Raw genomic sequence first — 27,552 nt, 5'->3', positions numbered from 1 at the left:
CAAAGTATGGTGACTCACAATCTGATTACTTGCCTATTAGTTGAGGTATCCCACATGTCTCTCTTTTGGGCCCCTTTCTTTTATATAAATGATATTTATAATTCTTCAGCATTATTATCTTTCTATTTATATGCAGATGACACGACTCTATTTTGTAGAAACAAACATTTAGAATCGTTATTTCGTGTAGTTAATGCGAGTTTATGGAAGCATTTGAATGATTTCTGGCAAATTGCCTTACTGTAAACTTAAAGAAATGTAACTATGTATTGTTTAGGAGTACCCACATGTCAATTGAACTAGGTCAGCTGCAGATCAAACTCAATAATTATGTTTTTCCTTTGGTTGATCACGCTAATTTCTTTGGAGAATCCATTGATAGTCGTTTATCATGGAAACTCCATTATTTGAAATTGAAAACAAAATTGCAAAAAATATAGGTAGGGCCTATAATATAGACTGGCATCTTTTCTTCCCAATTATATTCTCCGCACTGTCTATTGTTCGCTTGTTCGCCCATACTTGTCATACTGCTATATTGTATGGTGTACTAAATAAACTTCAAATTTTTCGTTTTTTGGTGACGTCAGGGGTGGCGCCAGGATTTTCCCGACGGAGGGGCTGAGGTCCCAAAAGGGGGAACCGACACCCCCGACGAAAGCAAAGTGGGCGTGGTCGAGCTTCGATTAAAAGGATTCGAAAGTGGTCCAGGTGGGCAAAGCCCCAGAAAATCTTGGCAATTTAGAGGTTTCAGAAGGCTTATTTAATCGATTTTAGAGTCTCCTAATGTGTAGAAAATACACATAATTTGTTTTTCTCCCCGACGAATTGTGCTTTTTCTCCCCGACGGGGGGGGGGGCAGCTCTCCCCGACGAGGGCCAGCTCTCCCCCCCCCCCGCTAGCGCCACCCCAGTTACACTCAGAATTTGGTTAACATATGCACACGTCATTTCAAAGATTATGTCACTTTTTTCTCCGTATAAAAAGCCTATAATCTTCCTGCATTGCTTTCTTGCTCATTGATGTAAACAGTAGGCTACACAAACAACAGCCGTATTGTTAGTATTGCCTAATAATTAGTAAATGGCCGTATTTTCTTTGCAAGTGAATTGTTCTTATTTTAAATGATTTGTTTCTCAATTGTTTTTGCAGGTGCACGGCCGTCATATATTACTGTATGTTATCTACCCCATAATTGTACCGTACTGTACTGTACTGCTACTTAGACTTACTCCCGCTACAGTACAGTGGGCTACAAGAAAACAGAACGTGATCAGCATACATGCACCTTCCTACCAAGCGACGCCAGCGGTGGGGGGGGGGGTCTTAGGTCCCCCCCGCACTCATTGGTGTGGTCAAGCACCCCCATCGGCCAAGTCAGTCGGACCGGAATTGCGACACTTGGCGCCTTTTCCGAATTTTGACACTGCTTGCGTATTCATCACATATCGACACGGTTGCGTCTTTGCCACATTACGACATTAACTGTGGTCTTCGCCACATTACAATATCTGGCTCACTCTATTAATAGGTTTTGGGCTATCATACTGTGATTATTCATTTAAAAATATAGGACACGACAGTATGTTATGTAATGACCAGGTGTAAATCACTGATGCACGTGCTGTCAAATATTCATTTGTGATTGGGATAAGTACATGGTGAAGGTCCTGTCATCACATCCACATTAACACCTAGTTGAGAGGCAGCATTGTCTGGCATTGCCAACATTGCTGCCTCCCACATTATTCCCTCCAATTACACCAACTTCTAACTTATCAACATGTACCTGAAAAGCATTGTGTACATTTTGTGTCCATCTTTGTGATTAATGATTATACAGATAATCTTCTTTATTTGGAAAATAAATCCATACAAAACAAAACTACATTCTATCTGAACTAGCTGAGAATGCCTATTAAACCATTCCACTTCACTATAGGCCTACATATTAATGTGCTGCAAAAGTATAAAACTCTGCAAATACAGTAGTTTAAATGATCGCAAGAAATAATAACGCATCGTAGGCATTACTCTGACATATAAAGTCATGTACAATATTAGTTCCCATCCCTTGTATAAATTAAAGGGCAATTGCATCCAATTTTCTCACGAGCACCGTACTCGAAGTAAATTGGCCCAATATCATCGGCAATTAATCGCAGTATTTTGCCTTACACTTATGAATAGAGTAACTGCAGCACTTAAAATGTACAATGGTCATTTCGGTACCGGACCCACCTGGGCTTTAATCGTTTATATTTTTCATATAGTCTGGTCGTTTTACTAATGTACCGAGAAAAAATTGTTAACAAAGCTTTTTTGATTATCAATCGATGCGCATGGGTGTCCTCTTTAACATGCGAAAACTCCTCGTCAATCCTCCTTGGGGAAAAAAGTTAGTCATTTTAGTAAAGCTCCGCATTTTCAGTTAAATTTCAATGATTTCTCATAGATTTGATAATAGTCTAAGTATACCTACATAATTTGTAGGCTGTCGGAACCAGGAATGTATATCAGGTATCTATAGGAGACCCGGGAGAACCTGTATGCCTTATGGTGGGATTGTATGAGATGTAGGTAGGGTGGGGTACGATGTGGAAGGGGAGGGGGGAAACCCCTCAGTAGTTGAAGCATTATAGCATGTAAATAGCAAAGTTATCATCTTAATAGTATTTAATGCAAGATAGTTTGGTTAATCTTATTATTGTAGTAGTGATACTATGTACACGTTTTAGTTATTGTTATTTATTCGTTAACGTTATTATATCAATATATAAATTTAATGTATTTTTTAAGTATGAATTACTATGTCCATGTTAAATTAATCTTATCTATTAAAATTGTATATTTAAATAACATAGTAATAATAGGCATAGCCGAGGTCTAGCCTAGACTAGGCCTAAAATAAATGACTATAATGTATAAAGATATATATGAGTGTATAAAATTATGAAAAATATGGAAAAAAAACCCGCAAAATTGTGAAAGAATAAAGGAAGAAGGAAGAAGGAAAGAGATTTGGAGCAGCTGAAATATTTTCCGAAAATATACCATTACAATAGTAGTCAATATGCTATTATTGCATTACGTTTTTGTAAACAATTTTGGGCGCTAATCGTCATTATAGGCCTTAGTGCCACAGCCTACACTTTTCATAATTCGAATCGAGTCTCACATGAATGGGGGCCAGAGGCCGCACCAGCCGAGTGAGACTCGATTCGCTCCACTAGCTCCCCCCCCCCCACGTCAGGGCCTTTAGCCCCTCCGTCGGACAGGTCCTGGCGCCATCACTGCTCCCCTCCCCATTGTACCCTTTTCTCTGAACCCATCATTTGGTGTATATGTTCCTCCTGGCTCTCCTGGATACCTTATATGGATTCCTGGCTACAACCCTTCAAACATTTTTCTCAAAATATGCGGGTCTGTGCTCGAATTATTATCTTATCTGTGAGAAACCATTGAGGTTTAACTAAAAATAGGGGGCTTCATTAAAACGGCTATAACTTGTTTTCCCCCAAGGAGGATTGAAGAGGAGTTTTTCACATGTTCAAGAGGACATCTGTGTGTATCGAGTGATACCATTTGTTAACCATTTTTCCCGGTAGCCCAGGACTTTGAACTAAATCGACTAGACTAATACATATTGCATGAATATTGTGATGTTGCTGTACTCTGAGGTCACCCGCCACTCTTGCATCGTAACAACCAACCGACTGTACACCGTCATTTCCGGTCCCACACAATTGCGACACTCCATAACGCATGCAAGTGCACCTCCTAGTTTCGTTACGGATTGAATATGTGTCCTAGTAATATGGAACTTCAAATCTTTAGAATAAAAAATTACAATAATTAAATTATTAAAGTTTCTGATTATTTAAATATTGCAGAAAATTCGGATATTAACGAGTTTAATCAACTCGTTAATGTTAACTCGTTAAGAAACATATATACCTGACTGAAGAAATTAGTATTGAATGAATTAAAAAGAACTTCTGATTGCTGTGAAGTGAAGCATGTATTGATGGTGTTAGCAAATGTAAATATCTCTAACGACGCATAATAAGGGAAGAACATTAAACAAAAGGTATATAAAGCCTTCATAATTTTAAAAAGCATTTTATAGAGTATTGTACCCTGTGACCATGAACGGTAAAGTACGTTGGCCTAATGAGAAAAAGAAATACATAAAAGGGGACAATAAATAAAAAGGGAACAACAATAAACAAAAGGTATATAAGCCTATATGCATAAATTTAAAAAGAAAAACCCACATTTTATGGAGTATTGTACCTTGCGACCATAAACGGTAAAGTACGTTGGCCTAATGAGAGAAACAAGTATTATGGGAAGGTATTGTGTCGTCTAGGTTTACCCATAACGAAATGGTACATGATTTATTTACTCTTAAAAGAAGTTTTACTGCACAGAACCAAAGCCAAGATTCCCATGAGAGGAGTGGAATCGGCGATCGCTAAAACCATACCAAAGGCGGTGTCAAAGGGAAGAATTGAATCGCAGCCTCAATACTGCAGGAGGGTGTTGTATTGTTCCAATAGACTACACTGGTTAACCTGTAAAGATTTAGGATTCCCTTTAAATGTTTTATGACAGAACATAATACATTCTATTCAGTACTTTTTAACTGTCTTAATAATGAGGACCGTTTTCGGTTTCGAAGAGGGAACTGATCGCACGCCACCACTTCCCACAATCGGATACGGGCCTGTTTATATCGTCTTTCAGCGGTCAAAGATTATATTTGTACCGTATTCATCTTTAACACCTGACCACCCGGCGCTGCAATTAATCTTTACTGTTTGTTTGTTTTTTGTTTTTTTTTTTGTTTTTTTTTTTGTAATTGTTATATCCCAACTTGACCTTGGCCATAGCGAACAGTGCGAATGTCTGGTGCCGTATTTTCAATATTTGCTCACCTCAGCCTCATGATGGGGCTGAGGTATATCAAGGTATCTTTTATTCATAAACAAAGTCAAAATACATTAAAAAAACATTTCTGGCAGTTCACAGAACTGAATTGTGAAAACGTTAAAAATACATTATTTATAAAATTATTAGTCTGGATCTGCCACTGTTGATTTTTATTATATAATTATTTTTGCGCTTATTTATAATGCGTCTATTGCAATTTTCACTTTATTCTCTCAAACAGTCCGAAGAACGTTCAGAGTGCGCTACTTCACAGGGGGATTCGCCCCCCCCCCCACCTTGACCTCGCCGGGGTCATACGTAATTCGCATAACGGCTCCCCCCTTTCAAAATCCTGGCTACGTCCCTGTTCAAACACAATCATTTATTCATCGTATTGTGTGAACATACAAACCATTTCTACTGCTATGTTACAGCACGTACTGCAGCAACAATCCGCATATACGTACAGGTAAATGTAATACGCGCATAGATACAATGACCATACTGCCCCCATCCCCCATGGCGAAAGGGCATAACTGACATTTTTGGCGAAATTGAGTTATATAGCCTAGTGAGGTCAGTACATCATGGTTACACATGTTGATACAAACAAATTGTAAAAAAGTGTCCCCCGGGCTAGATAGGGACATGGCAAAAGAGCATAACTACACAATTTTTAGTACTTTCCCAAGGCAAAAGGGCATAACTGCAAAGATAGGCTGTGATACGCTAAAGCGTGACGTTCTTTCAACAGCCAACCAATCAGAAGAGAGCTTTCTCCCTGGTTACAATGAAGGTTGCTTGCTAATTATTATTTTTATTATTCTTATTGTTTGTGTAATCACAGTTTGTAAATAGAAATTGGTTAAATAGTATGATTCTTGATAGCAGCAAATGTCTAGTTAATGTTAGGCGAACATGATAAGTCTAGTTAATTTATGCTATATAATCTTGCTTTACTTTATGGCATAAAGTTTAATACTATCGAAATAAATCTATGGGAAAATAGTAACTGTTTAATAACAATAAATAAACCACGGCAGAATAACAATTCACATTTTAACTAGAAATAACTATCCGGGCAAAGAGGCACAACTACAACGTTTAATCAGCAAATAACCATGGCGAAATGGCACTACTACTTCGTTTATTTATAGGAAATAACATGGTAAAAAGGTACTGAACAGTTTACTAGAATCAACTTACATTTCCATCTAAATCTAAATATATAATACAATTTCTAAATATTTTATTTGACTATAAAAAAAACAATAATATTTGTAATCATTTTATTATTACAGTACTTGAATTTGGATCATAGGGAAGAATTGCTAATAAAAAAATAATAATAGGCCTAATTTATATTGTAATTACATGACCTAGTAAAATATATATTCATTATTTTACTTTGTAAATAAAATTAAAAACCAATTTATATAAAATAATTGTAATGCATGTTTTTACGTACACATAGAAACAGTCATGCGCATTCTAACTAAACAACAGTTCTACTTCACATACGCATACCTTTTTTTTGCCTTTTTGTATTATTCTATTACTAGCTGTGTACCCGTCCTTTGGACGGCGGTAATCAAAGCAAACTAAACGCAAAAGACTGATTACAAAAAAGTATATCGTGAAAACAGTATTTCATATCGTGGCGCTATCGAATGAAATAGATTAGGCACTGATGTACAGTCTTCTATCAATTTAAGTATTTTCAAGAACCACATATGTATTAATAATTGAAAGCAAAGTATAATAGTATGAACATTGTACAAATCACTAATTTTATTTATTTTTTTGCTTTGTTTTATATACATTTTACAATTCTTTTTCGTAATTTAAAGTTTACTTTTGTGGAGTGGATTTTCTTCATTTCGATAATTTATTTTTGCCATTTGTTAGGTATAGATTACTTTTATTTTACTAAATTGTTGACTTTCTATCTACATTATTTAATTTGTGTGTTTAACTTTTGCTTTTCTGATTATGTACCGTACTGTGTAATCTATGTTAACTGTAAGTAAGGTACGGTATCTCACGACCACAATAAAAAACAGCATTATATTTGTTGATTTGTGCTTCGTGAATAAATAAAGTTTTACTAGGCCTACTACATATTGGTGCTCTAGTTGTTATCGTTGGTGGTATGGCGGACTGAAATAAAAACTGAACGTCTGTGTTCGTAGCTGCCGTCGTCGCCATCATCATCATTCTCGTTAGCTGAATCAATGTCATTAAAGAATTGAGAGTCATAATCATAATTCTTATAAGCAGAATCAATGGAAGCATTCAAACAATTAACAGAAATATTTGTACATTACAGATCAAGCCTGTGTTTATTCAATAATCATTGTTTTATTATTTGGGTGGGCATAAAAGTATTTTTAATGCATTTGTTTCTTAAACATTTCAACATACAGCAGGGGCTGATCAAGAATTTTTCAATGTGAAAATTCAGTGAAAATTTGGTTGAAATCGGCTCAGTAACAAAGGAGAACATCCCGGACACAAAAACCCCAATTTGCCTTTTATAGATTATAGCCTTCATATTGATGCACCACTCCTATGTGTTCCATCGATGTAAAGGTGTAATTTCCAAAATAAATAATTATAAATAATGTTAGATGCAGTTCAGTAGATATTAGATGTTATACCAAATATCTTATAATTTGGGTGGGTATAAAAGTATTTTTAATGTATTTGTTTCTTAAACATTTCTACATACAGCAGGGGCTGATCAAGAATTTTTCAAACGTGAAAATTCAGTGAAAATTTGGTTGAAATCGGCTCAGCAACAAAGGAGAACATCTCGGACACACAAACCCCAATTTGCCTTTTATAGATTATAGCCTTCATATAGATGCACCACTCCTATGTGTTCCATCGATGTAAAGGTGTAATTTCCAAAATAAATAATTATAAATAATGTTAGATGCAGTTCAGTAGATATTAGATGTTATACGTATAGTGAATTGGTGGCGCTATACAACTTGGTTTACGATGGTCATGATGCTATTACACGTGGTGTTTTGACACAATTTTACCGTGAGTGGTACAATCGTGTCATTACGCGTAGTAAGTGTTATGGCGGTTCAACTGTGACATAATTACTACACGTACTACGTACTACGTGTACTACATGTAGTACGCGTAGTACGTGTAGTATTATGACACAGTTGAACCGCCATATAAAAATGTTCACAGTATGTAATTCAATTCAAATATAGGGCCTAACACTTTTTCATTATTCGTGCAGCGAAATCAAATAATAGGCCTACATACATTATATTAGCATGGCAATGTGTTTTTTTCAACATCAGACAGCGAGCAGCAATCCTGTATCTCAGAAGTTTTGTAGACGTTTATCTTTGGTTGATGACCTTTTGACCTCCAAAATTGAGATTTTCGAGTCGAGTCACAGTCGAGACAACCCGAGTGGAGTTTCATGCAAATGTCTCGTACGCAAAAAAAAAAATCGCGAACCGACGACGCATTAAACTTGGCTACGCAACGCAACACCGACGCTACTCAACGTTTGCGTTGTTTGCGGATCGTCTTTGCGTTGTTTGCGAAAAGTTGAATCGATTTGTGAAGTGAAGTTCTATAACTCATCTTCATATTATGCTCACCACCCCGAAAATTTGTTATCGATGTTAATAATTACGAACTATAATTTATGTTCATTTGCTAAGTAATTAGCATTGAAACTATGAGAATGTGTGTAATAGAGATACAGCATAATTATGTTATTGTCGCAGTCATTAATAGAGTTCACAGATGATTGTTCAGTTGGTGCATACTTTATTCCATTAAATGTCTAACACACACAATATAGTAAGCAAAATAGACATTCCAAAGTGTAAGGCGAGTATTAAATTACAGCCATCTTGGAATTAAAAATGATCACCATGTAATCATAATGGGTATTGTATCAATATGCTTGTAAACTCTAAAAATATACACCAATTTACTGTAATCGAGCCCTAAAATCATATATGCATTGACACACTCATTTGAATGCGGCTCTCTTAGAATTCAAACTGGCCACCATGCAATAGGAGTTATATCTATATTATAGGTTTTCTTAACGCCAATTACAATGAATTTGTCTCCCAAATCAAAAATCATAAGTGAGGTTGTATCCAAAATGTTTGTTGTAACCATTAATTACACCACATTTACTGCAATAAAGGCTATAAAACAATAAGCCTTGAAACCATGATTTTGTCGGCCATTTTTGGAATTCAAAAGAGTCATTCAGTAAGGTACTTGTAATTGCATATATTTGGTAAATAAACCCGATAACATTCACCGTAATTAAGGCTGTACAAGTTCAGATATGTGTTGTAATGCAATTTAATGGCAGCCATCTTGGAATTCAAAGTGGCCGCCATGCAATCAAAATGTAAGTTATACCAATATGTGTGTTGACCCCAATACCATATACTTTGCACCCAAAATCAGAACACTAGGTGCCTTTTCAGCTGAGATATACCTAAAGAGTGAAAATTTGGGGTCCACCATTTTGAAATCCAAAATGGCTGCTTTCGCCTGACCAAATTTTAGGCAACCCTTTCATTCTATGTTTTTGATACCCCAATGAATAACTCTGCTAAGTTTCAGAATGTTATCACAATTTGAAGGATTAGTTCGCTTAACAGGCCTACTAAAGGTGTAGACACCTCATTTATGTTTTGTGTAGACACTATTTCTGTGCTTCTGGCAAGTGGTTAAGGAGTTAATAGGGAGATTTTCAATTGCGGTAGGGCGTAGAACGTAATGACGTCACTGAAAGTCATCTGCGCATGCGAGAATGTTAAAATCACCTCGTCGCGAGTAGATTCTGGAACGCAATTTGGACAACTACATAGTAGAGTCATTTTCATGAGATCCGTGACTAATTTTAGGATACCCTTTTTTCTCGATAGATTTGGCAAGATGGACCAATTTAGATAAAATATAGCTCCTATATACCTCCTTGCTATTGGGGAAAGTCGCGTTTGGGGGCGTTTTTCAAAATGGCCGCCTGTTGATTTGGACGCTTGTATCTCGATAACCACTGGTCGGAGAGACTTGATTTTGGTCTCAAATTGTTCACAATATGCATACAACTTTTTATCAAAAAATGGTGGGAAATGCGGTTTTTGAAAGTTTGACTTTTGACCTTGTAATGTCATATCTCGGTAACTACTGGTCAGAGAGACTCACAATTGATTGCAAGTTGTTCAGGAGATTCATGTTTATATTCGTCCTAATGAAAAAAATATTCCAATAGTGACCGGAAACGATACATTCTGACCTTTGACCTATTGTAGGGTCATTCCATGTCAAATCAACCAGATTAAAAAAGACCGTCTCAGATTTTGATGAAACTTATGGCGTAACGCAAACACCCTATCTCAGATCCATGGCAACGACTAGGACGCCCTCTCCTAAAATTGATTACTTTTCTCTGTGCCAAATCGACGCTTCTATTTGTTACGCGTAAATCGCGGAGAACGCTATTTTGTGTTTATAAGATCTTTGATGCTGATGAAGCCATTACCGAGTCGCATTCTGAAATCACTATTTGTGCGTGATCGGCGTTCCATACATTCGCGCATGCGAACTAGGTGATTCGCCAGCAGCAAGTCGGCTCCAGCCATAGAGCTCCAGCACCGCGAGTCGCCATCAACAGAAATATCCAGCTAGCGAGATACCTAAGACTAAACACGGCATGAGAGTAGGTAGGGTTTTTTAATACATTAGTTTTATCTTTATTTGGTTGCCTATGCAAATCATAAAGGAAGTAAACTACATTAACTACTGCTTTAGAAGAACATTTTTTTTTTACCACAAACGTATAATTACAGGATATGTAGGCCTAGGCCTACACGCCAACAACAAGACAAAAGTAAAGTACTGTAATAATTTCGATAGCTTGCCCTGGCTGTCCTGTGGTTTTGGGATGGCACCCGTTTCGGCCGCGAACTATCCAACAAAGGCCCAGGCCTAAGGCCTAGCGTACCAAAACCGTAATCCGAAGTTTAAGATATTAAAAAATCCTCACTTTTCATATTTCTGGTCACTGATATATGGACTGCCAAACAGCCTAGACACACTGTGTCAGTAGTAGAGGGTAGGCCTAGCCTATCATCTAGGCAGGTAGGTAGGCCTAGCCTAGGCCTAAGCAGAAATGGGCCTAGGCTAGAGTAGGCCTCCTAGCTAAGCTAGGCTAGCAGACGTAGAGCCAAATCAATCAGGCATAGGCCTTTATAATAATATAGCTCTGAGTACTGTTCCAATAAGCTTTTAACATTCGCTGTGGCTATTTTTACGACGAGTCATGGAAGTAGTCCCCAAGGTATCCGATCATTTCAGTAGCGCTATTTTCGTTATGCATTTCGGTCGCGGTGTATGACTGCAAATCTGGAACAAGGGAGCTAAACAGTATAGTATTTTTATAAACACAAAACTTGCATAAAACTTTAGTTGACTAACAATTATTTGTATAATTACTGTATTATATAGTTTATGATAATTAATATTACCGTACGTGTATCACTTGGTGTTATTTTTTATTTTTTACAGTAACGAAAATGTTACAAAGTCGACTTGGTTTGAGAAAAGTTTCTCTTTAACGTCTGTTGCGATATATATTTTTTTAATGCATAAATTTAATGATTTATGAAATAAGTATAGTCAACAGATTAGTTCATACGTTTGTTTTCTTGTCTGTTACATTTCTATTTATTTTGAATGTTCTGATCATGTTTATAATTTGATAAATGTACATACTGAATGAAAATGAAGGAAATATATATTATTTTCATATTTATTTTCCACATAAAATTTTCAATATATTTATAATTAAACACCATACATTTTAATGGCCCATTTCAGGTTTCTTTTATATTCATAAGCCCGACAAAATGACTCTTTCTAGTCCTAATCTATAGTTGCGCTAGAATTTAATACAAACTAGATTCCCCATGGTACTCTTGAGGTGAAGCAGCACAAGGTTTATATTTTTTTATTTTTTTTATTTCCATTTATTATACATATTCTGATGTTTATAAAATACATAGTAAAATTCAGTTTTAATATATAATTTTAAATACATGTTAATAGCCATTCCACGGTTTCGGTCTTCGGGGCGGGCTTCCTTCTACTGTAAAACTAGAAAAATTCACTACTTTGAGGCCTCCTGTACTAGTTGCCTGGTAACTAACCATAAAATCGGAAAGAAACTTTAACCAAGGTTCCCACGGTGCTCATGAGGGTGAGAAGGCATATTCTTTGTACGCCGCCTTCAGGAATGTGAACACATTACACTGTAAAGAAAGAAATAGGTCAGATGCTAAATATAGATGACTAGCTATTTTTAGCAGGTCATGGCACTGGCAGTGAAGGTGTTCAAGTGCATTCTACTTCATGTCACCATTAACTTCAAGTCATCAATCTGATGATCATATTTATAAAAAAAAATTACATGAATTGTAAAATACTACAGTTTAAATGGAATGTACAGATACATATATTTTGATATAAAAGTATATTTGATTATTTGAAATCATAATCGTAACAACATTCCTACAGTAGGCCTCTATTATGAATAATTCAGAAATTGGTAATTACAAATATGTACTTGACTTTTCACTTCTGAATCTGTAAGAAGAAAAAAAGAACACGCTAAAATTATATTCAAATTACTGTACTTGTAATTATAAAAATCATAAACTTAAAACAACCATACTAAAAAAAATACAAAGAATATTAAAAAAGCTTTTAAAATACAGAACCCTTTAAAAATTACTTTCCAAACATAAAGCACTAGTGCGTACATCGGCGTTCCATACTGAGGCTGTTTATCGCGACCGAAATGCATAACAGTACGGCGGGACTGAAATGAAGGCACGACTGAAATGATCTGTATTCGTCCCCAATGCTATCCTTACAAGGATGGGTGGGGCATGCGCGATAAACGTCCTTGTTGGGGGAAACTTGAAGCAAGGACAGTTGAACTGAAAGCATCGCGACTGTCTCTAGGCCTAGAGAAAGGCCTCACAGTTCAGCTTGGTAGGAGTGGACTAGCGTACATCAATTTAAATTTTGTAAATGGAAAACAAAACATAATTAATGTGTAGCCTACTAGGGCATCTCCAACATTGGAAATTAAACATGGAAAATTAATGAATCGGTAGCCTGTCACGAAAATTCGGGTACCATTGAGAAATTTGGTTCCAGACCTAAATTCTCGTTTAAGCGAAAATTTTGGGTTTGTCGATAAATTAAGTTCAACTCTTATTTTATGGCCCCTATTTGAAATTAACGACCAATCGTTACCAATGAGGTGAACTTGTATTTGGAACAAAAACCGTGAGAATAAACAGAAAAACAAACAGATTTTGAATGTTTTTTAGTCTTGTTAATGCTTCATCGCGTCCGCAAAGACTACAACGCTGACCTAATAGAGGAATTTAGCGATGGGCGTCACGTGACCTAACTTGGGTGTTGGATATAAATAATCCACTGACACAGCAGTGTTTTACATGGAGATTTCTATTGTGGCCGTCCCTTGTGTATTGCTGTAAAGCTCCCCTGTAAACTATACCAAATTGATTGGAAACTTTTGGCTTAATGTTTTGCTAATGCTGTAAAGGTTGCTGGCGGCAAACATTGAGATTTTTCGACAAATGTTAGGCCTATGCCTCTGCACATCTACGGCATGGTTTAATTTAAGGTAAACATGATGGGCTTCGACCCACGAGCTATGCTGCGATGTTCGGGCCAGCGAAGGTTTATGAAGGATCACTAAAATTTTGAAGTATACAATCCAAGGAGAACGCTAGGATAAGTAAATAAACACTATTTTGAACAATCGTATCGCCTTTACTAGCCATTTACCTCTCACACTAACAGTGGGTGGTTTTCGCAACCATAACATTGAGCATATTCAACTGGTTCATTTCTTTGACTACGAATTTTCATTCAACTGGTTCGTTAAATAAACTTTGTTGACAACAAAAATTAATGTAACCAGAGTGCCTTAATCTGTGTTAAGTTATAAAACAGACCAAAACAAACATGGCCGATTGGTCAGTTTAGAAACAACATTTGCGTTAATATAATTTTAGATTAAATTTCAGAAAATAAAAATTATAATATTTACCCACATGAAGTCAAAAAATAACTGTAGCCTAAGAGAATTCAAAAACTGGATGAAAACATTTTTTTTACGAAAAATCCTTACTGCATCAAGCCGAAACAATCTTGATTATGCAGCTTGTATCGCAGTAACTATGCAGCCATTTTGTTTTGTCGAGTATTTACAAGTTTTCTTTTCGATTGGTCGTCTTCGTTAAGTAGGATTTTACCACTGCAGAGGTGGGTGTGGTTTAATGAAGAATGACCAGTCGAATACAACCAATATCTCTTCCTATGCTATTGCACTGTAATGTTTTTCCTGTATACCCAAGTTCGGTCCATGACCGCCTGTAAACAGTCATTGCTAAATCCCTCTATTCTCATCACTGCTGCAAAAGCAGCACAAAAATTGTCCTTGTTATTTAAATTCAAATTCAAATTTATTGTCCAAAAAGGAAATTACATTGAGAGAAAGTCATTGCTCAAAAATTACACAATTACAGCCTGTTCGCAGCCAGGCTTTGCATTGTGACATTGAGTGACTTCCATTTTCAGCCAATGAGAGTTATGCCCAGAGTGGGGAAACAAGATAAAAAAAAGATGGGGTATACTACAGTACTGTATTCTGATTGACTTTGATAATGAATAATGCCAATAAACATCAGGCATCAAATTTGTTGGTAGGACGCTATACCCCTCTCTGCATATCAAATTTTAAAAACATTATGTTTAGGCCAATTCTTACTGAATATTCCATTGTATTTTATTGCTTTTTAGATGTCTGTGTTTTGTTCTTTACTCCGTAGACTGAGCAATTTGAAATTTTTTTTATGGGACCCACTTGGAAATAAGTACAGTAGTTGTTACATTTTTTTTTATGGCTTATCCTATTAATCAGTGTCGTTTGTTGCACTTTGCCTTTCTTATGTCTTGTTTAAATGTTTGCTTTAATTACATGATAAATGAATAAATTCAATTCAAACTATTCAAAATTGATTGGAAATTGAACTTGAGAATATTGCCAAAATTGTTTGCCAATGTTCCAAAAGATAATGGTACCTATGTTGAGATTTTTCTAAAAATTTAGGTCTCTAGGTTCATCATAACATGTTAATTTTTAATGTAAAAGTGTTGTATATATTGCTCTGCTTGTGCCTCTAAATTAGCTCACATGGACAGAATTCACTCAAAATTGTTGTATTTTATTTTTATTTATTTTATCCAATTTCCGTTTAGATCTATTATACAAAACCATTACAATGAGAATACAATACTTTGAGGGTATATAAAATATATCAAAAACGAAATGCTGAAATTCTATCATAAAATGCTGTTAGGAATGTCAGATACAATAAAATATAATGAAATTGTCAACGAAATAACATTCATGCATTAAAACTGCTGCTGAATACAGTATATCAACAAATAGCCAAGTTAAATTTATTTAAAACTGTATTGTATACTGTAGGTTGTTCTATATACATGGAGCTAGTAATAGGTAAAGTGGGTTCTGATACATATGAGTTGTAAAATGACAGAATTGGAATATCGACGATTCAAAATCAATAAAATCTTGTAGGCCTACATTAAAATCAATTTAGCACTTGAATCTATATAAAAGTATATTTCATTCTCTGATTTATAGTTTTTGAAACGTTTGAAAATAATACATAAATGCAATGTCACCAACAATGCTCTATGCAATTCAATTTCAGGATATTGTATCCGCTTTCAACACAATGCTATGTTACCCTCATCGCCTCCCTATCAACTAAAGTCAAATGCAGTCAGTCTCGTATGCATTTATATAGGGTCATGTATGCAAATTAGGCTTCGTATTTGGCTTAAGAAATGACCTTCATTTTTATTGGTCAGACCTAAGCAAACACTCACTGTACTATTGGCTAGTGGTATTTCTAACAACAGACTTTCAATATAAAACTCTTGCATTGATATAATGCTTTTGCTAGACTAGTAAGTACTTTATAATAAAGAATCGTGAGGAAACAATTCCACATTGACACCTCCAAAGCCAATATCTCAACAGCGCTATGCTATATATTTTATTTTTATTTTTTTAAATTTAATTTCCAGGTACAGTAGACCTATTAATAAAACAAAACCATTACAATGACAATACAATACTTTGAGCGTATATGAAATACTGTAATGAAACATGAAATGCTAAAATTTTCTCATAAATTACAGTCAGAAACAAATACACAAATAGGTACCTGAAAGGTACATATGGCTACTGTTTTGTTTTGTTTTGTTTTGTTTTTTCTGTTTGTATGTTATGTTTTAATGTATTCCATTTGTTACTGTAGTGTTTTAAGTTCAACTGAATAAGGAGATGCTATTGTAGGTCTGCTTCAGGGTGGTGAAAAAAACTTTTTCGTTTGTTTTTAAAATAAATCAATTTTAATTATCAAAAATATTAACATTAACAACAGTGAATATGAGGAACGTCATGTATAGTTTTCAACTAAATAATAAATGTCAACTAAAAAAAAAAAATAAAAAAATATAAAAATAAAAATATACAAATACAATTTTTTAACACTTCTTTTTATTTAGGAATAAACAAATGTCTTTGATCTGTAAAAGCTTAAATACGCGCAGCGGCGCTTATAACATATTTGGAGGCTTCAGTGCAGTGCCTATTCAAGAGCGGCGCTCATAAAAAGAAATACTGGTGTGGCGCTTTTCATGTCCGTTCCCATGTTACATATCTCACATTTTTGTAGTACAGTAGGCCTATCATAGGTCCAATGTCATAGTATATAAACACTTTAATACAAAAAAAGAAATACTTGTGTATTCATTGTGTTATTTATTCATCTTAACACTGTATACATTGTGTTTAAAACCCAAATTGTTTAATTACACACAAGGTAATAATATACTCTTTAGAGCCACGGAATGGCGCTTTTTCGAGCATTTAGGGTAATTAAAAATTATATAATCTGAATCCATTCCGATACCATTGAAAACAGGCTAGGTAGGAAAGGAGGAGGACGCGACACTGCGACTGTTGCAGGTCGATGTCTAGGCTAGGCCTACTTCTCAGTTCAACCCTTCCAGGCGTTGTCTAGCATGCTGCGTACGTGGACCTGGTGTAGGCCTAAGCATGATGGAGGTTTTGTGGTGTCATAAAATATGTAAGGCCCCATAAAAAAAAAATATTTATCACCCACTTCCTCATCACTTTTGGGAAAATTCTGATTTTTTTTAAAAATATTTCTCAAACGATCATTTTTTCTACTTTTTTCACTTGAAAAGCTGAGGATTTCTTGCAAATATGTTTTACTGGTTGGTACAACAAAAACATATTTTTTTATATTAAAATTTGATTCCAATGCTAAGACTTTTTATATATTTTTCCTTAACTATTAATTTACCAGCAAAAAAGGGGGTGGGCTTAGGGGGGGAAAAAACACCTCCCTTATCAGTTTTTGTTCTTTGTTATGATAAACTAATACATTTTAATGGGGCTTAATGTATTGTTTTAAATATAACACAACTACACTCTCACACAAAACCACCTTATGACAACTTAAAGAAAGAAGTGAAGATTTGAAATAATTAAGGTCCATAATTTAAATTATTTAAACAAATTATCAAAATAATGAATTATATAAATGTTGACATGTTTAAATCTAAATCTCAAATAATTTCAATTTGTATAAAAATACTTATGAAATAATTGTTATTGTATCAAATTGCAAGCAATTGTACTCACAGAAAATTAATCATATATCATATATTATTATCATAATATGTATCCCAGGATGTGGAGTTACAATTTCATGATTTTTGTTTTGTTCCAGTAACTACAGATACCAGCCATTCATATTATAACAATTTTGTTAAGTTTAATTCAAAAATGATTTTTGACATTAATGCAACACCTAAATTTATTATACTTAATAGTAATACAACACCTAAATAGATTTTTATGTTTTCATGTATTGTACTGTATGCATGAAATATTATTTAAAAAAAAATAAAATGAAAAAAAAAATACATTCCTTTGTATAAGTATTATTATTATTATTAAATTATTATCATTATTATTATTACTGTCATTATTATTACTGACATTATTATTATTATTATCATTAATATTATTATAAGATGACGTGTATTTTTATTTATATGTTTTATGCCTGGCCGAGTCTAGGCCTTAAGCCTGCGGTAGGCTTCGCTTTTTGTCGAATTCACACAAAAATAGATCATGTTGTTTGCATTTCTCACAGTTTTCCTAATACTTTTAAAGTCAATACACACATTTACTTATTATATTGTAATTATCATTATAAGTCAATCATGACATCATCACTGTAAACTACCATGGAGTTATTTTCCTATCCCCAACTGTGCACTAATTTTTCATTAATTTTTGTCATATTAAACATAACAGTGAGAAAACAGAAGTAAGTGACAACAAAATTCGCCACATGTACCCTACGTCACTTTATAAAATGAATCTAAATAAGAAAAATAATTGGGTTTTAGTATGATTCCACTTTCAATATTTAAACAGTACAGAAGGGGAACTACAATTTTCTGAAGTGTTTCTCCCAAAAACATAAACAGAGTCTACCGAACTTACACAAATAAGCAAAATCATAATTTACTTGTGTTTCTGTTAACTTTGAACAATTTCATTTTTTGAAAGATGATAATCTTAAATGATTTGGATCCTTTTTTTGACGTAACATCAAAATTACTACTTAGAGTAATAAAAGAAGAATCCATATCATTAGTTTTGTATTGCTGTAAACCACATAAAACCGCATTAAACTAGATCTTCCAGAAGTTGACTTCTCACAACTTGCTGCTACTCTCCAGGCGCAAGCAAAGATACTAGAAATACAAGATAGAGCACTCGCATAGTAAAAATGAGGCAGAAATTGGGCCCAATGTAGGCGGCGCCCTTCTTTTTTATAACGCAAGTTTTCTATACTTTTGTTGCTAAGTATCCAGACACACACAGCGCCCTTCTTTTTCCACTATGGAAGAAAACTAGAGTGCGTCCGGCCATACGATTCTGCGCTATATTGTTCTTTTATCCTTTTGATCCATGATTAGGCTTAATTGTTTTGTGTTTTATTTCGATAATAGCAATGATTTTTACCTCTGCCAAGGAGGTTATGTATTCAATGATGTCACTCTCTGGGTGTCTATTCCAGTTTGTTAAAATGTTAATATATATTTATAATATATAGCTAATTTTTTGTTTAATGTCCGTGCAATATTTTACCTTTCTCTATTCATCCGAAACGACATAAATAAAGACCTTGTTTGTATATATGTGTCGCAATTTATTGCACAGCAACATCCTCCAATGCCGTACGTCACTATAGCGCATCGCGGTGTACAATTTTTTTATTGAGAATTGACAAAATATGCGACGACTTGGTAACAAAAGTTTATTAGAAGTTTTTTAGATGCATGGGGCGCCCCATTATTTGTATTCCCACCATGTATTTCGGTGGAACACTTTTTTCTGTGGAGAACTCTATCTTGTATTTGTAGTATCTTTGCTATAAAACAATAGGTGAGCCAGAGATATGCACTGTGGCAACCAAACCAAAGAAAGGCAAAAGGAAAATATGAAGACTGAAAGGTCCACTGAAAAATGTCCACCGACATTAATTATGTCATCATCAGGAATGATCATTCCTGATGATGACATAATTAATGTTGAAATATTGAATCCCGACATGATGGCGTGCATTTCGATACTTGGAGTATGTATTATACTATCTTAGATAGTATGATACATACTTGGAGTATGTATTATACTATCTAAGATTGAAAAGGAGATGAATATGAACTAATATGATGGCAAAATAAAGTAAAATCTCAACAGACAAAAATAGTGGAAACTGCTTAACAAGGCTATTGTCCAAATTGGATGAACATAGCCTCATAATAATAATGATGATGATGACAGGCTGAGTGGTCCAAAAACCTACTATCATTTTTTTATTGCAAAACAAGTTGTGAAACTAAACTTAAAATGAGATACGCACATTATTATAATCTTTGATAAAAACTTTTATGAGCAATTGTACAAATTATATATTTCTTGGATCGCAATATGTTAACATTGGATGAACATACATGTAGCCTCATAATGATGATGATGACAGTACAGTGCTGTTGTACTGCAAAAACCTAGTAAATAATTTTTTGATTGGAAAACAAGTTGTGAGACTAAACTTAAAATGAGATACGCACATTTATTATAATCTTAAGTAAAACTTTTATGAGTATAATTGTACAAATTATATATTTCTTGGATCGCATTATGTTAACTCAGTCTGTATTTGTTTATTTACAGCTTTGTAATGTATTCTGGCCTTCTTATTGAATATTCCTAGTTAAAGCAATGTGGTCAAATCAACAGTGGCAGACACAGTGGGGCTCCCAGGCCCAACAGCATTATCAAGCTAGCCAAGGTATGGGATCACCAGCTTTTTTTTTTTGCTTTTTTTTTTGTATTGAGAATTTCATAAGCTGGGCCCTGAAGGATAATGTTTTTTTGCACTGATCAGGTCACCCAGGGTAAAGAAGAAATAAAATAAAATTTAAAACATGTATAATTTTATATAAATATAATTTTATTATTTCTTGAAAAACAATCTCCAAAATATTCACACACATCTCACAATACATACTATTCTGTCCGCTTTCATGCTTGAAATATAAATTTGAAGCCCTATTGTAAATTTTATACTTGTGGTAATCATTCATTTAAATTGAATTGAAAGAACGATGATTCGCACTAAACCCTGAACTTGCGTGTATAACAAAGGCCAAAGCTCTCATCTACAGAGTCAGTAGGCTTGCCACTAGTGGAAATAATAAATGCAGACTGACCAACCCTGATATTTAAATGTTGCTGTGTGGATGCAACAAAACAATTTTTAGCATGTGGGGGCCTAATTTACATTAGATATTAACAAAATTGTTAATATGTAATATTAATCTGTACAAACATATATATTTTTTAGAATAATTTTACCTGTTTGAATGTACAGTATGTTACCCTGTATGTACAGAATTTACTATGAATAAAAAATGATTCAAACAAATACTGTAAAAATTCATGAAAGTCCTATTCTCTTGGTCCAAATATAGTCTTGAAAATTGCTTAATGATCCCTCAACATTTGTGCACTATTGGAAATGTATTGTATTAGTCGAGCGGATAAGATGTATTTAGTGGTGGTTATGACATCGCTCATAATAAAAATCTCCCGAAATACAAGTCTTGCAATTTTTTGTGGATGCATTGCTGTTGTTTAATAGTGATTTGGTACAAAGTATATTGATCTAATATAATTAAAACAATAACTTTTCCTTCAATTCTTTTTGTTTAGTGATATAAATTTATATAATTGTGTGCTTTGATTTTATACTGTAGAAACTGACTGGGCAGCTCTTGCCCAACAATGGATTCAGCAGAAAGAAGCAATTGATCAAGCAGTTGTAATTGCAGCCAACCATAACACTCCAAGATCCCAACCAGGCAAGTTAATTTTCATATTGTGACAAACTGTTATTGTCGCATTATAGTTTTCATTATAATGTTGGTTTTCCATTATTCATCATGTAAAGCACAGGTTTGCAAAGTTTGGCTCGCGGGCCACATGCGGCTCGACATTGATTTTTTTTTGTGGCCTGCCAAAATTAATTAAAAACCCTATATGTGCGGCCCGCCAAACATCTTTGGCTAGAAAACATATATTTTACGGCCCGACACCAACCATCTAAAAAGTAGTATTTAAACTGAGAATAAAATGGTGAAAAAGCAGTGCATGAAGGTTTTTGGAAGCACACTGAAAACATAAAAGTTTTTGGTGCGGCCCTCTGTGTGAATGCAAAAATTGCCTCTGGCCCTCCGATATTTTAGGCCCACCCATCCTGTATAGTAAGCTTCCTGAGCTTTTCATCTTGGAATGGGCCCCCAGCTCTTGGATATTGTTGCTATTAAGGTCCCACAAAACAACAGTGTAAAAACATACGCACATGCATTGTGGGTCAACACGTGTGCTTATGAGATGAACGCATACTCCCAAGTGGGGATAAGCCACTCCAGGTAGAACTGGTTGATGACAGTGCCATATCTACAGGCAGTGGCGGCTCCAGGATATATTTTCCGGGGAGCTAAGTTGTCCAATAGGGGGACTTGAGCTCGTAGGCTCGAGCTGGGAGAAGGTGTTGAGAGGGGGTTCCCCCTCCCAAATGAGATTTTTTTAAAGAATATCAACCTATAGATAGCCGAAAATGGCACTCTCAGACTGTGACAGGCATGTGTTGGCTTGGTGTGGGCCTATTTTTATATGTTTTATGGTCTGAATGTCCGACGAGCTCTGTCCAATGGGGGAGCTTGACCTGTCTGGTGGGGGAGCTTAAGCCCCCACCTGCCACCCCGCTGGCACCGCCACTGTCTACAGGGTTTCACTGGGAATACATTCCCCTTTTTCCACAAAGAAATAACTTTTTTAATTACTTTAGTTTGCCAGCTAGTGCTCCTCACTTAATCATTTAGACATCGTATTAGACTTTGCCTTTATGTCCGTATTAGGCCACCCTCTCTCCATTTCAATATCCCTAGACATGCCACTGGTTGAGGATGAGCTTTCTTAGCACATAAATTGTAATATACCCTACCCAGCTGGCCTTTGCTGAAAAGATTTCTCTAACAACTTGCCAGAGACTATAAACACCTGTTGCAGATGTCATTTGGATAGATTAAACCAACATTTATAAATATTTTCAGGTGGTGATGGAAGGATGGAACCTTTTGGATGGTTAGGCTGGCAGCCTCCTCCTCCAGCTATTGAAACGTACGACTATGATCATGGGAGCAACAATTACAAATCAGCAGATCAGCATGGCGGCAGTCCTCAATGTTTCGACTACAACCATCAGTCAGCAGGGCAGGAGCAGAGACCACCACATGGACCACCACTGCTGCCAGAACCAGTACCACCCGGCATTCATGATCCTACTGTACCACCTCCAATGATGCCACCAACACCATTGCAACATGAGCTACCGCCACCAATCCCTCGAGAGCAAATGCGCTTCAGACAGGTAAGATTCGGTCATCAGGAAACTTTTTTTCATGGTATGATCTACGATGTAATAATAAGTCACATTCAAAGTCATTGTCAACCAAATTCTAGGACAAGTTTTTGGTAAGTAGTGCAGAGAACACAGGACAGTCACAAACGAGTAATTCCTCTTGCGATCAATTTGTTGCAATTAAAGACTCCCTAATAATTAATGTGGTCAGGTCTCCCATAATTAGACCTTACAGCTAATTTCAAGCCTGCAACTAATCATGCTGGTAAGTGTAAAGATCAGAAGCCCATTCTTTCATTTCATTTCATTTAATTTTTCCAAAAAAACTTTAAAAAACATATAAAGGACAAAAAAGGACAAGAAAATACCCTTGTCGGTGGGAGGATAAACAAAAAGCAAACCTATTGCTGTTGACAGATTTTTCCTCCTATATAACAGTAACATTTAAAAAAAATATAAAAATTCATAGCCACAATTACATGTGGACATGTTATCAAAATGTGTTGTACTCCCTATGCTGTCATTGTCATACTTATCACAATTGTTATCATCATTGGTATTATCGTCATCATTATTATTGATTATTATCCATTTTTCAGCATGAGTCTTCACATGCTGACTGGATACCTGACCAAGAATCCCTTCCACCACCTCTTCCTCCTCACCTTCAACAGCCTCCTCCTCATCATCATCAGATACCACCCCATCATCAGCTGCCTCCTCCCTTGCCACCTCCTGATCTTCACCAATTTCCTCCTGTTCATCCTCAACATCACCATCAGCCAAGTGCATCTAGAATGAGGGATGATGCCCCATTCCATGGGCAACCTCCTGGATTTTACCCCAGCGAACAAGATAGTCGATCAATTCCAGAAGAAGAGGAAGCAGTCATAGGTGAGAATATTTCTTTGTTGTGGTTTGGTTAATGCTTCCTTTCAAATCCCAGTCTCAGCATCCATGCCAGTAAATGCTGAGATATTTTTCATTTTGAAAATTTCTCTTCATCTCCCACTTGCTAATAGAAAGGTAAAGTCCTCAATTTATATGATACAAAATATAACTTGCGCGTATTCCTACAAATACCTTCTAAACCTAGTACATTAACAAAAATGATAATTTAATTTAGTTGACACCTCTGAAACTAAGTATTTTGCTACTACTGTATGAAACTATACTAAACTATGCTATTAGCTGTCTATCTTTACTACAACATTTTAAAATTGTTCTAAAACTACAAGTTTTTGTTATTTTTTATGACATTTATGCATTATGACTGGTTGCTAGAGCACATTTTGTTACATTATTATCCATTTAGTGGGCTGTTAATTGCCATGCATTTATCTTTGTAACATGAAATGTAACACTTGAATGTTACAAAATGTATACACCATATAATAACTGAATATTAAATTTATTTATTCATAATGAGAATTTCTTAAGGTATAGTGTAGCTGCTTTATATTTACATAACCATTCTTACAAACCAGATGCGAACAAACGGAAGAGTCTACCAGCCTGGATCCGAGAGGGACTTGAAAAAATGGAGAAGGAGAAGCAAAAGAAGTTAGAGAAAGAAGAGCAAGCCAGACTGAGAAAACAGAAAATGGATGAAGAAAAACAGGTTGAGCAAGATACAGAGAATCAGGCTCGTATAGCGGCTGGCTTGCCACCCAAATCAAAATATGATGATGATGATGATGGTAGTAATGTAAGTGGCCACAGTTTATTAGACAGGATTAGAACATCAATACAAAGTACAAAGATTCCAACGGAATTTTCATTAAGTAAAAGTTGGTAGGCTTGGAGAACCTTTCATTTCATGCAAAAAAAAAAAGAAAAAAAAAAAAAAAAAAAAAAAAAGAAAAGTTGGAAGCCATGTATTAGTTAGGTTTTTGTCCCCAAAAAACAATGTTGTCCAAGCCTGACCACCAAAATCTTAGAAATCTAGCCTTGGGGTTTTTGTGTGTGTGTGTGTGTGTTTATTAAATAGTATATACTCCTATACTTGTATAATGTTTGAAAAAAAGGCCACTTTTTAAGTTTTAATTATACGTATGATTCCTTAATCATGCATATTAGCCATGTAGTTACTATTTTACCAACCAAAATGTTTATATACATAACTCTTCCTTTATCTGACGCTTGGTGTCTTGGAAGTCGGCATATTCAGCATCTGTTGAAGAAGGCTGTATATAGCTTCCTTGCATTGGGTCCTTAACTTAGGCTGCTGAATGTTGATTTGTAATCTGATATTTTTAGCCACAGGTCACAGTAGTATGGTGTAGCAAACATCATAGTTTGTCCATGATGTGTTAGGGTCACTGCAAACATGTAAAACATATCTGATGTGCTGTGCATGTGGAGTGAGAGGTGGTTAGCAATGAATTAGAATTATTCCTAGGCTTAAAGTAGACAGTAAAAGACTGATCCTAATTGCTTAAGCAACACTATGATATTTTGGCTTAATGTACATAAGGTCAAATAATAATGTACACAAAAAGTAAACTCACTTTTTATAACAGAATTTAGTAGGTTAGGACAACCTTTGTTTTGGTAGGAAAGGAAGATTGTTTATTATATAGGTAATATACTGGATTAAAGGTGAGAAAATATATTTATACACATGCTTGATAATGATTTGTTTTGTTTTATTGCAGATAAGTGGAGAAGAAGATAATGTTAAAGATAAGGAAAGTGGTCCAGTTGTTGAAGGGGAGGAAGTGAAACCAAAGAGACCATCTTCAACATCATCCGTATCAGATGAAGTTGAAGAAGATGAACCAGAAATGACAGAGGAAGAGAAACAAAGGGCTTTGGTATGTCTGTTGTTTGAAATGCATTTTTGTTTCAAAATGCTATCATAGCTTTCCTAGACTAAAAGCTCCATGTTATTTACCCTTTTAGTTGATGAAAATACGTCTCTGGCTTACTGAAATACTCCTCGATGTTACAAGCAGTGAAATCCATGATGTTGTGGAAGAGGTTTACCAGAAAGCCTCAAGTCGGTCTTCCAAAGGTATCAGTTTTATAATTCATAATATTACTACAGTAGTCAAATGATATTTTGATCGTCTAAATAAAAATATATATAATGACTTATTCACACATGCTAAAATGTTACAAGAGTCCGCTGCTACACATACATGTACATGAGATACATCCTCGTAAGGTTATGTGTCTCATGTGTTAGTATCTACTTATAAAAAAAAAAAATAGATATTGCAGAGGCTTTATGACTCACGGAATACTTAGCATGGATCTGCATTCACAGGGTCGTGCATATCTTCACTGTCTTCTAATCAATCGTACCTACCTTCAGCAAAGTTAAAATTCACTCAAGTCAAGTTGGCAGTGATTTGATAGAAATGTCTCAGAAAGTAACAATAAACACATTCCGCTATGCTGGTCATGTGACGTATATTGGGTACCAATCGTAAACAGGCAGCGCAAGTGATGCTCTGTAATAGAAAAACACTTCACTTCTTGAATAACAGTGGTTGGAATGCCAATAAACTATACCAATTCATTGGAAATTTAAATTTAGAATTTTGCCATAATGGTTTGCTAATGCTCCAAAAGATACTTGTCCCAAACATTGAGATATTTCGAGAAATGCTAGGCCTTGGCCTCTGCATATCTGTGGCCTGTTTAGGTATGCACAAGAGTCTTCTGTCGTGTGAATCGACTAAAATACTAAAGACTAAAATATTTTGATTAAGAAGACACAATGTGTCATATTAGCAAGCAATGGGAAAGCATCCGGTGCATCTTTTTTACTTGCTTGGGTATTCATCCTTCTGATGTCATCATAGATGTCTTGGAGTCGATATTCTAGAGTCCAAGAAAGAAAAAAAAAGATTGTTCAAAAATCTATTCCTAGCATCTTTCCAATTTTAATCCATGAGCATATGTAATAAGGTTTACTTGATGCAGCAAACATATTTTTTTTTTTTTTTTTTTGTTATGGCTGTATATTGTCCACTGCTTAAGTGTCCAACAAATAGGTATTGTACATTTAATCATATGTAATACTTTGGATGTCAATGAAACAATCTGGTTTATACACATTGATACTTTACCTAAAGCTCTGTCCACTGTCAAATTTTAGTTGACAAATAAATGTGATGCCCATATTTGTGTATAAAATTACATCATCATGCACATATATAATAGTGTAGTTTTATATAGAGCACAAATCCATCTAATGTAAGATGCTCAGGGCGCTTGAAATGTGAACTTGAAACTCGATCAATGACTTTCTTTGCCCCTAAGGGTCCGTTCGTGTCTGTGCTACCCGGTAACCCGGTACCAGCAACTCTCGTCGTCCACCACAGGGGCTGTCTGTTCCAGTACACCGGGGTAACCCCCTACTCGTCTCGAA

General features: G+C 35.2%; 1 protein-coding gene across 2 annotated transcripts in view; it reads left to right on the top strand.

Moving 5' to 3' along the window:
• Window positions 1–10,517: 10,517 nt before the first annotated feature.
• Window positions 10,518–27,552, top strand: part of LOC117120363 (arginine/serine-rich protein PNISR-like) — a 28,399-nt gene continuing 11,364 nt past the window's right edge. Inside the window, exons 1-8 of one of the 2 annotated variants that reach the window (XM_033265399.1) lie at window positions 10,518–10,667; window positions 20,420–20,537; window positions 21,505–21,609; window positions 22,864–23,180; window positions 23,771–24,065; window positions 24,659–24,879; window positions 25,829–25,987; window positions 26,076–26,187. In XM_033265399.1, the coding sequence (XP_033121290.1) occupies window positions 20,468–20,537; window positions 21,505–21,609; window positions 22,864–23,180; window positions 23,771–24,065; window positions 24,659–24,879; window positions 25,829–25,987; window positions 26,076–26,187 (1,279 nt within the window). In that variant the 5' untranslated portion in view covers window positions 10,518–10,667; window positions 20,420–20,467. The remainder of the gene's footprint in view (window positions 10,668–20,419; window positions 20,538–21,504; window positions 21,610–22,863; window positions 23,181–23,770; window positions 24,066–24,658; window positions 24,880–25,828; window positions 25,988–26,075; window positions 26,188–27,552) is intronic. The other variant, XM_033265400.1, reaches the window with a different exon arrangement.

Source organism: Anneissia japonica, unplaced genomic scaffold, assembly GCF_011630105.1.
Source record: "Anneissia japonica isolate Jap-2015-1 unplaced genomic scaffold, ASM1163010v1 scaffold284953_len930413_cov181, whole genome shotgun sequence".
NCBI classification, from domain to species: domain Eukaryota; kingdom Metazoa; phylum Echinodermata; class Crinoidea; order Comatulida; family Comatulidae; genus Anneissia; species Anneissia japonica.
Note: the sequence above shows the minus strand (reverse complement) of the source record. Positions and strands in the feature narration are given on the sequence as shown.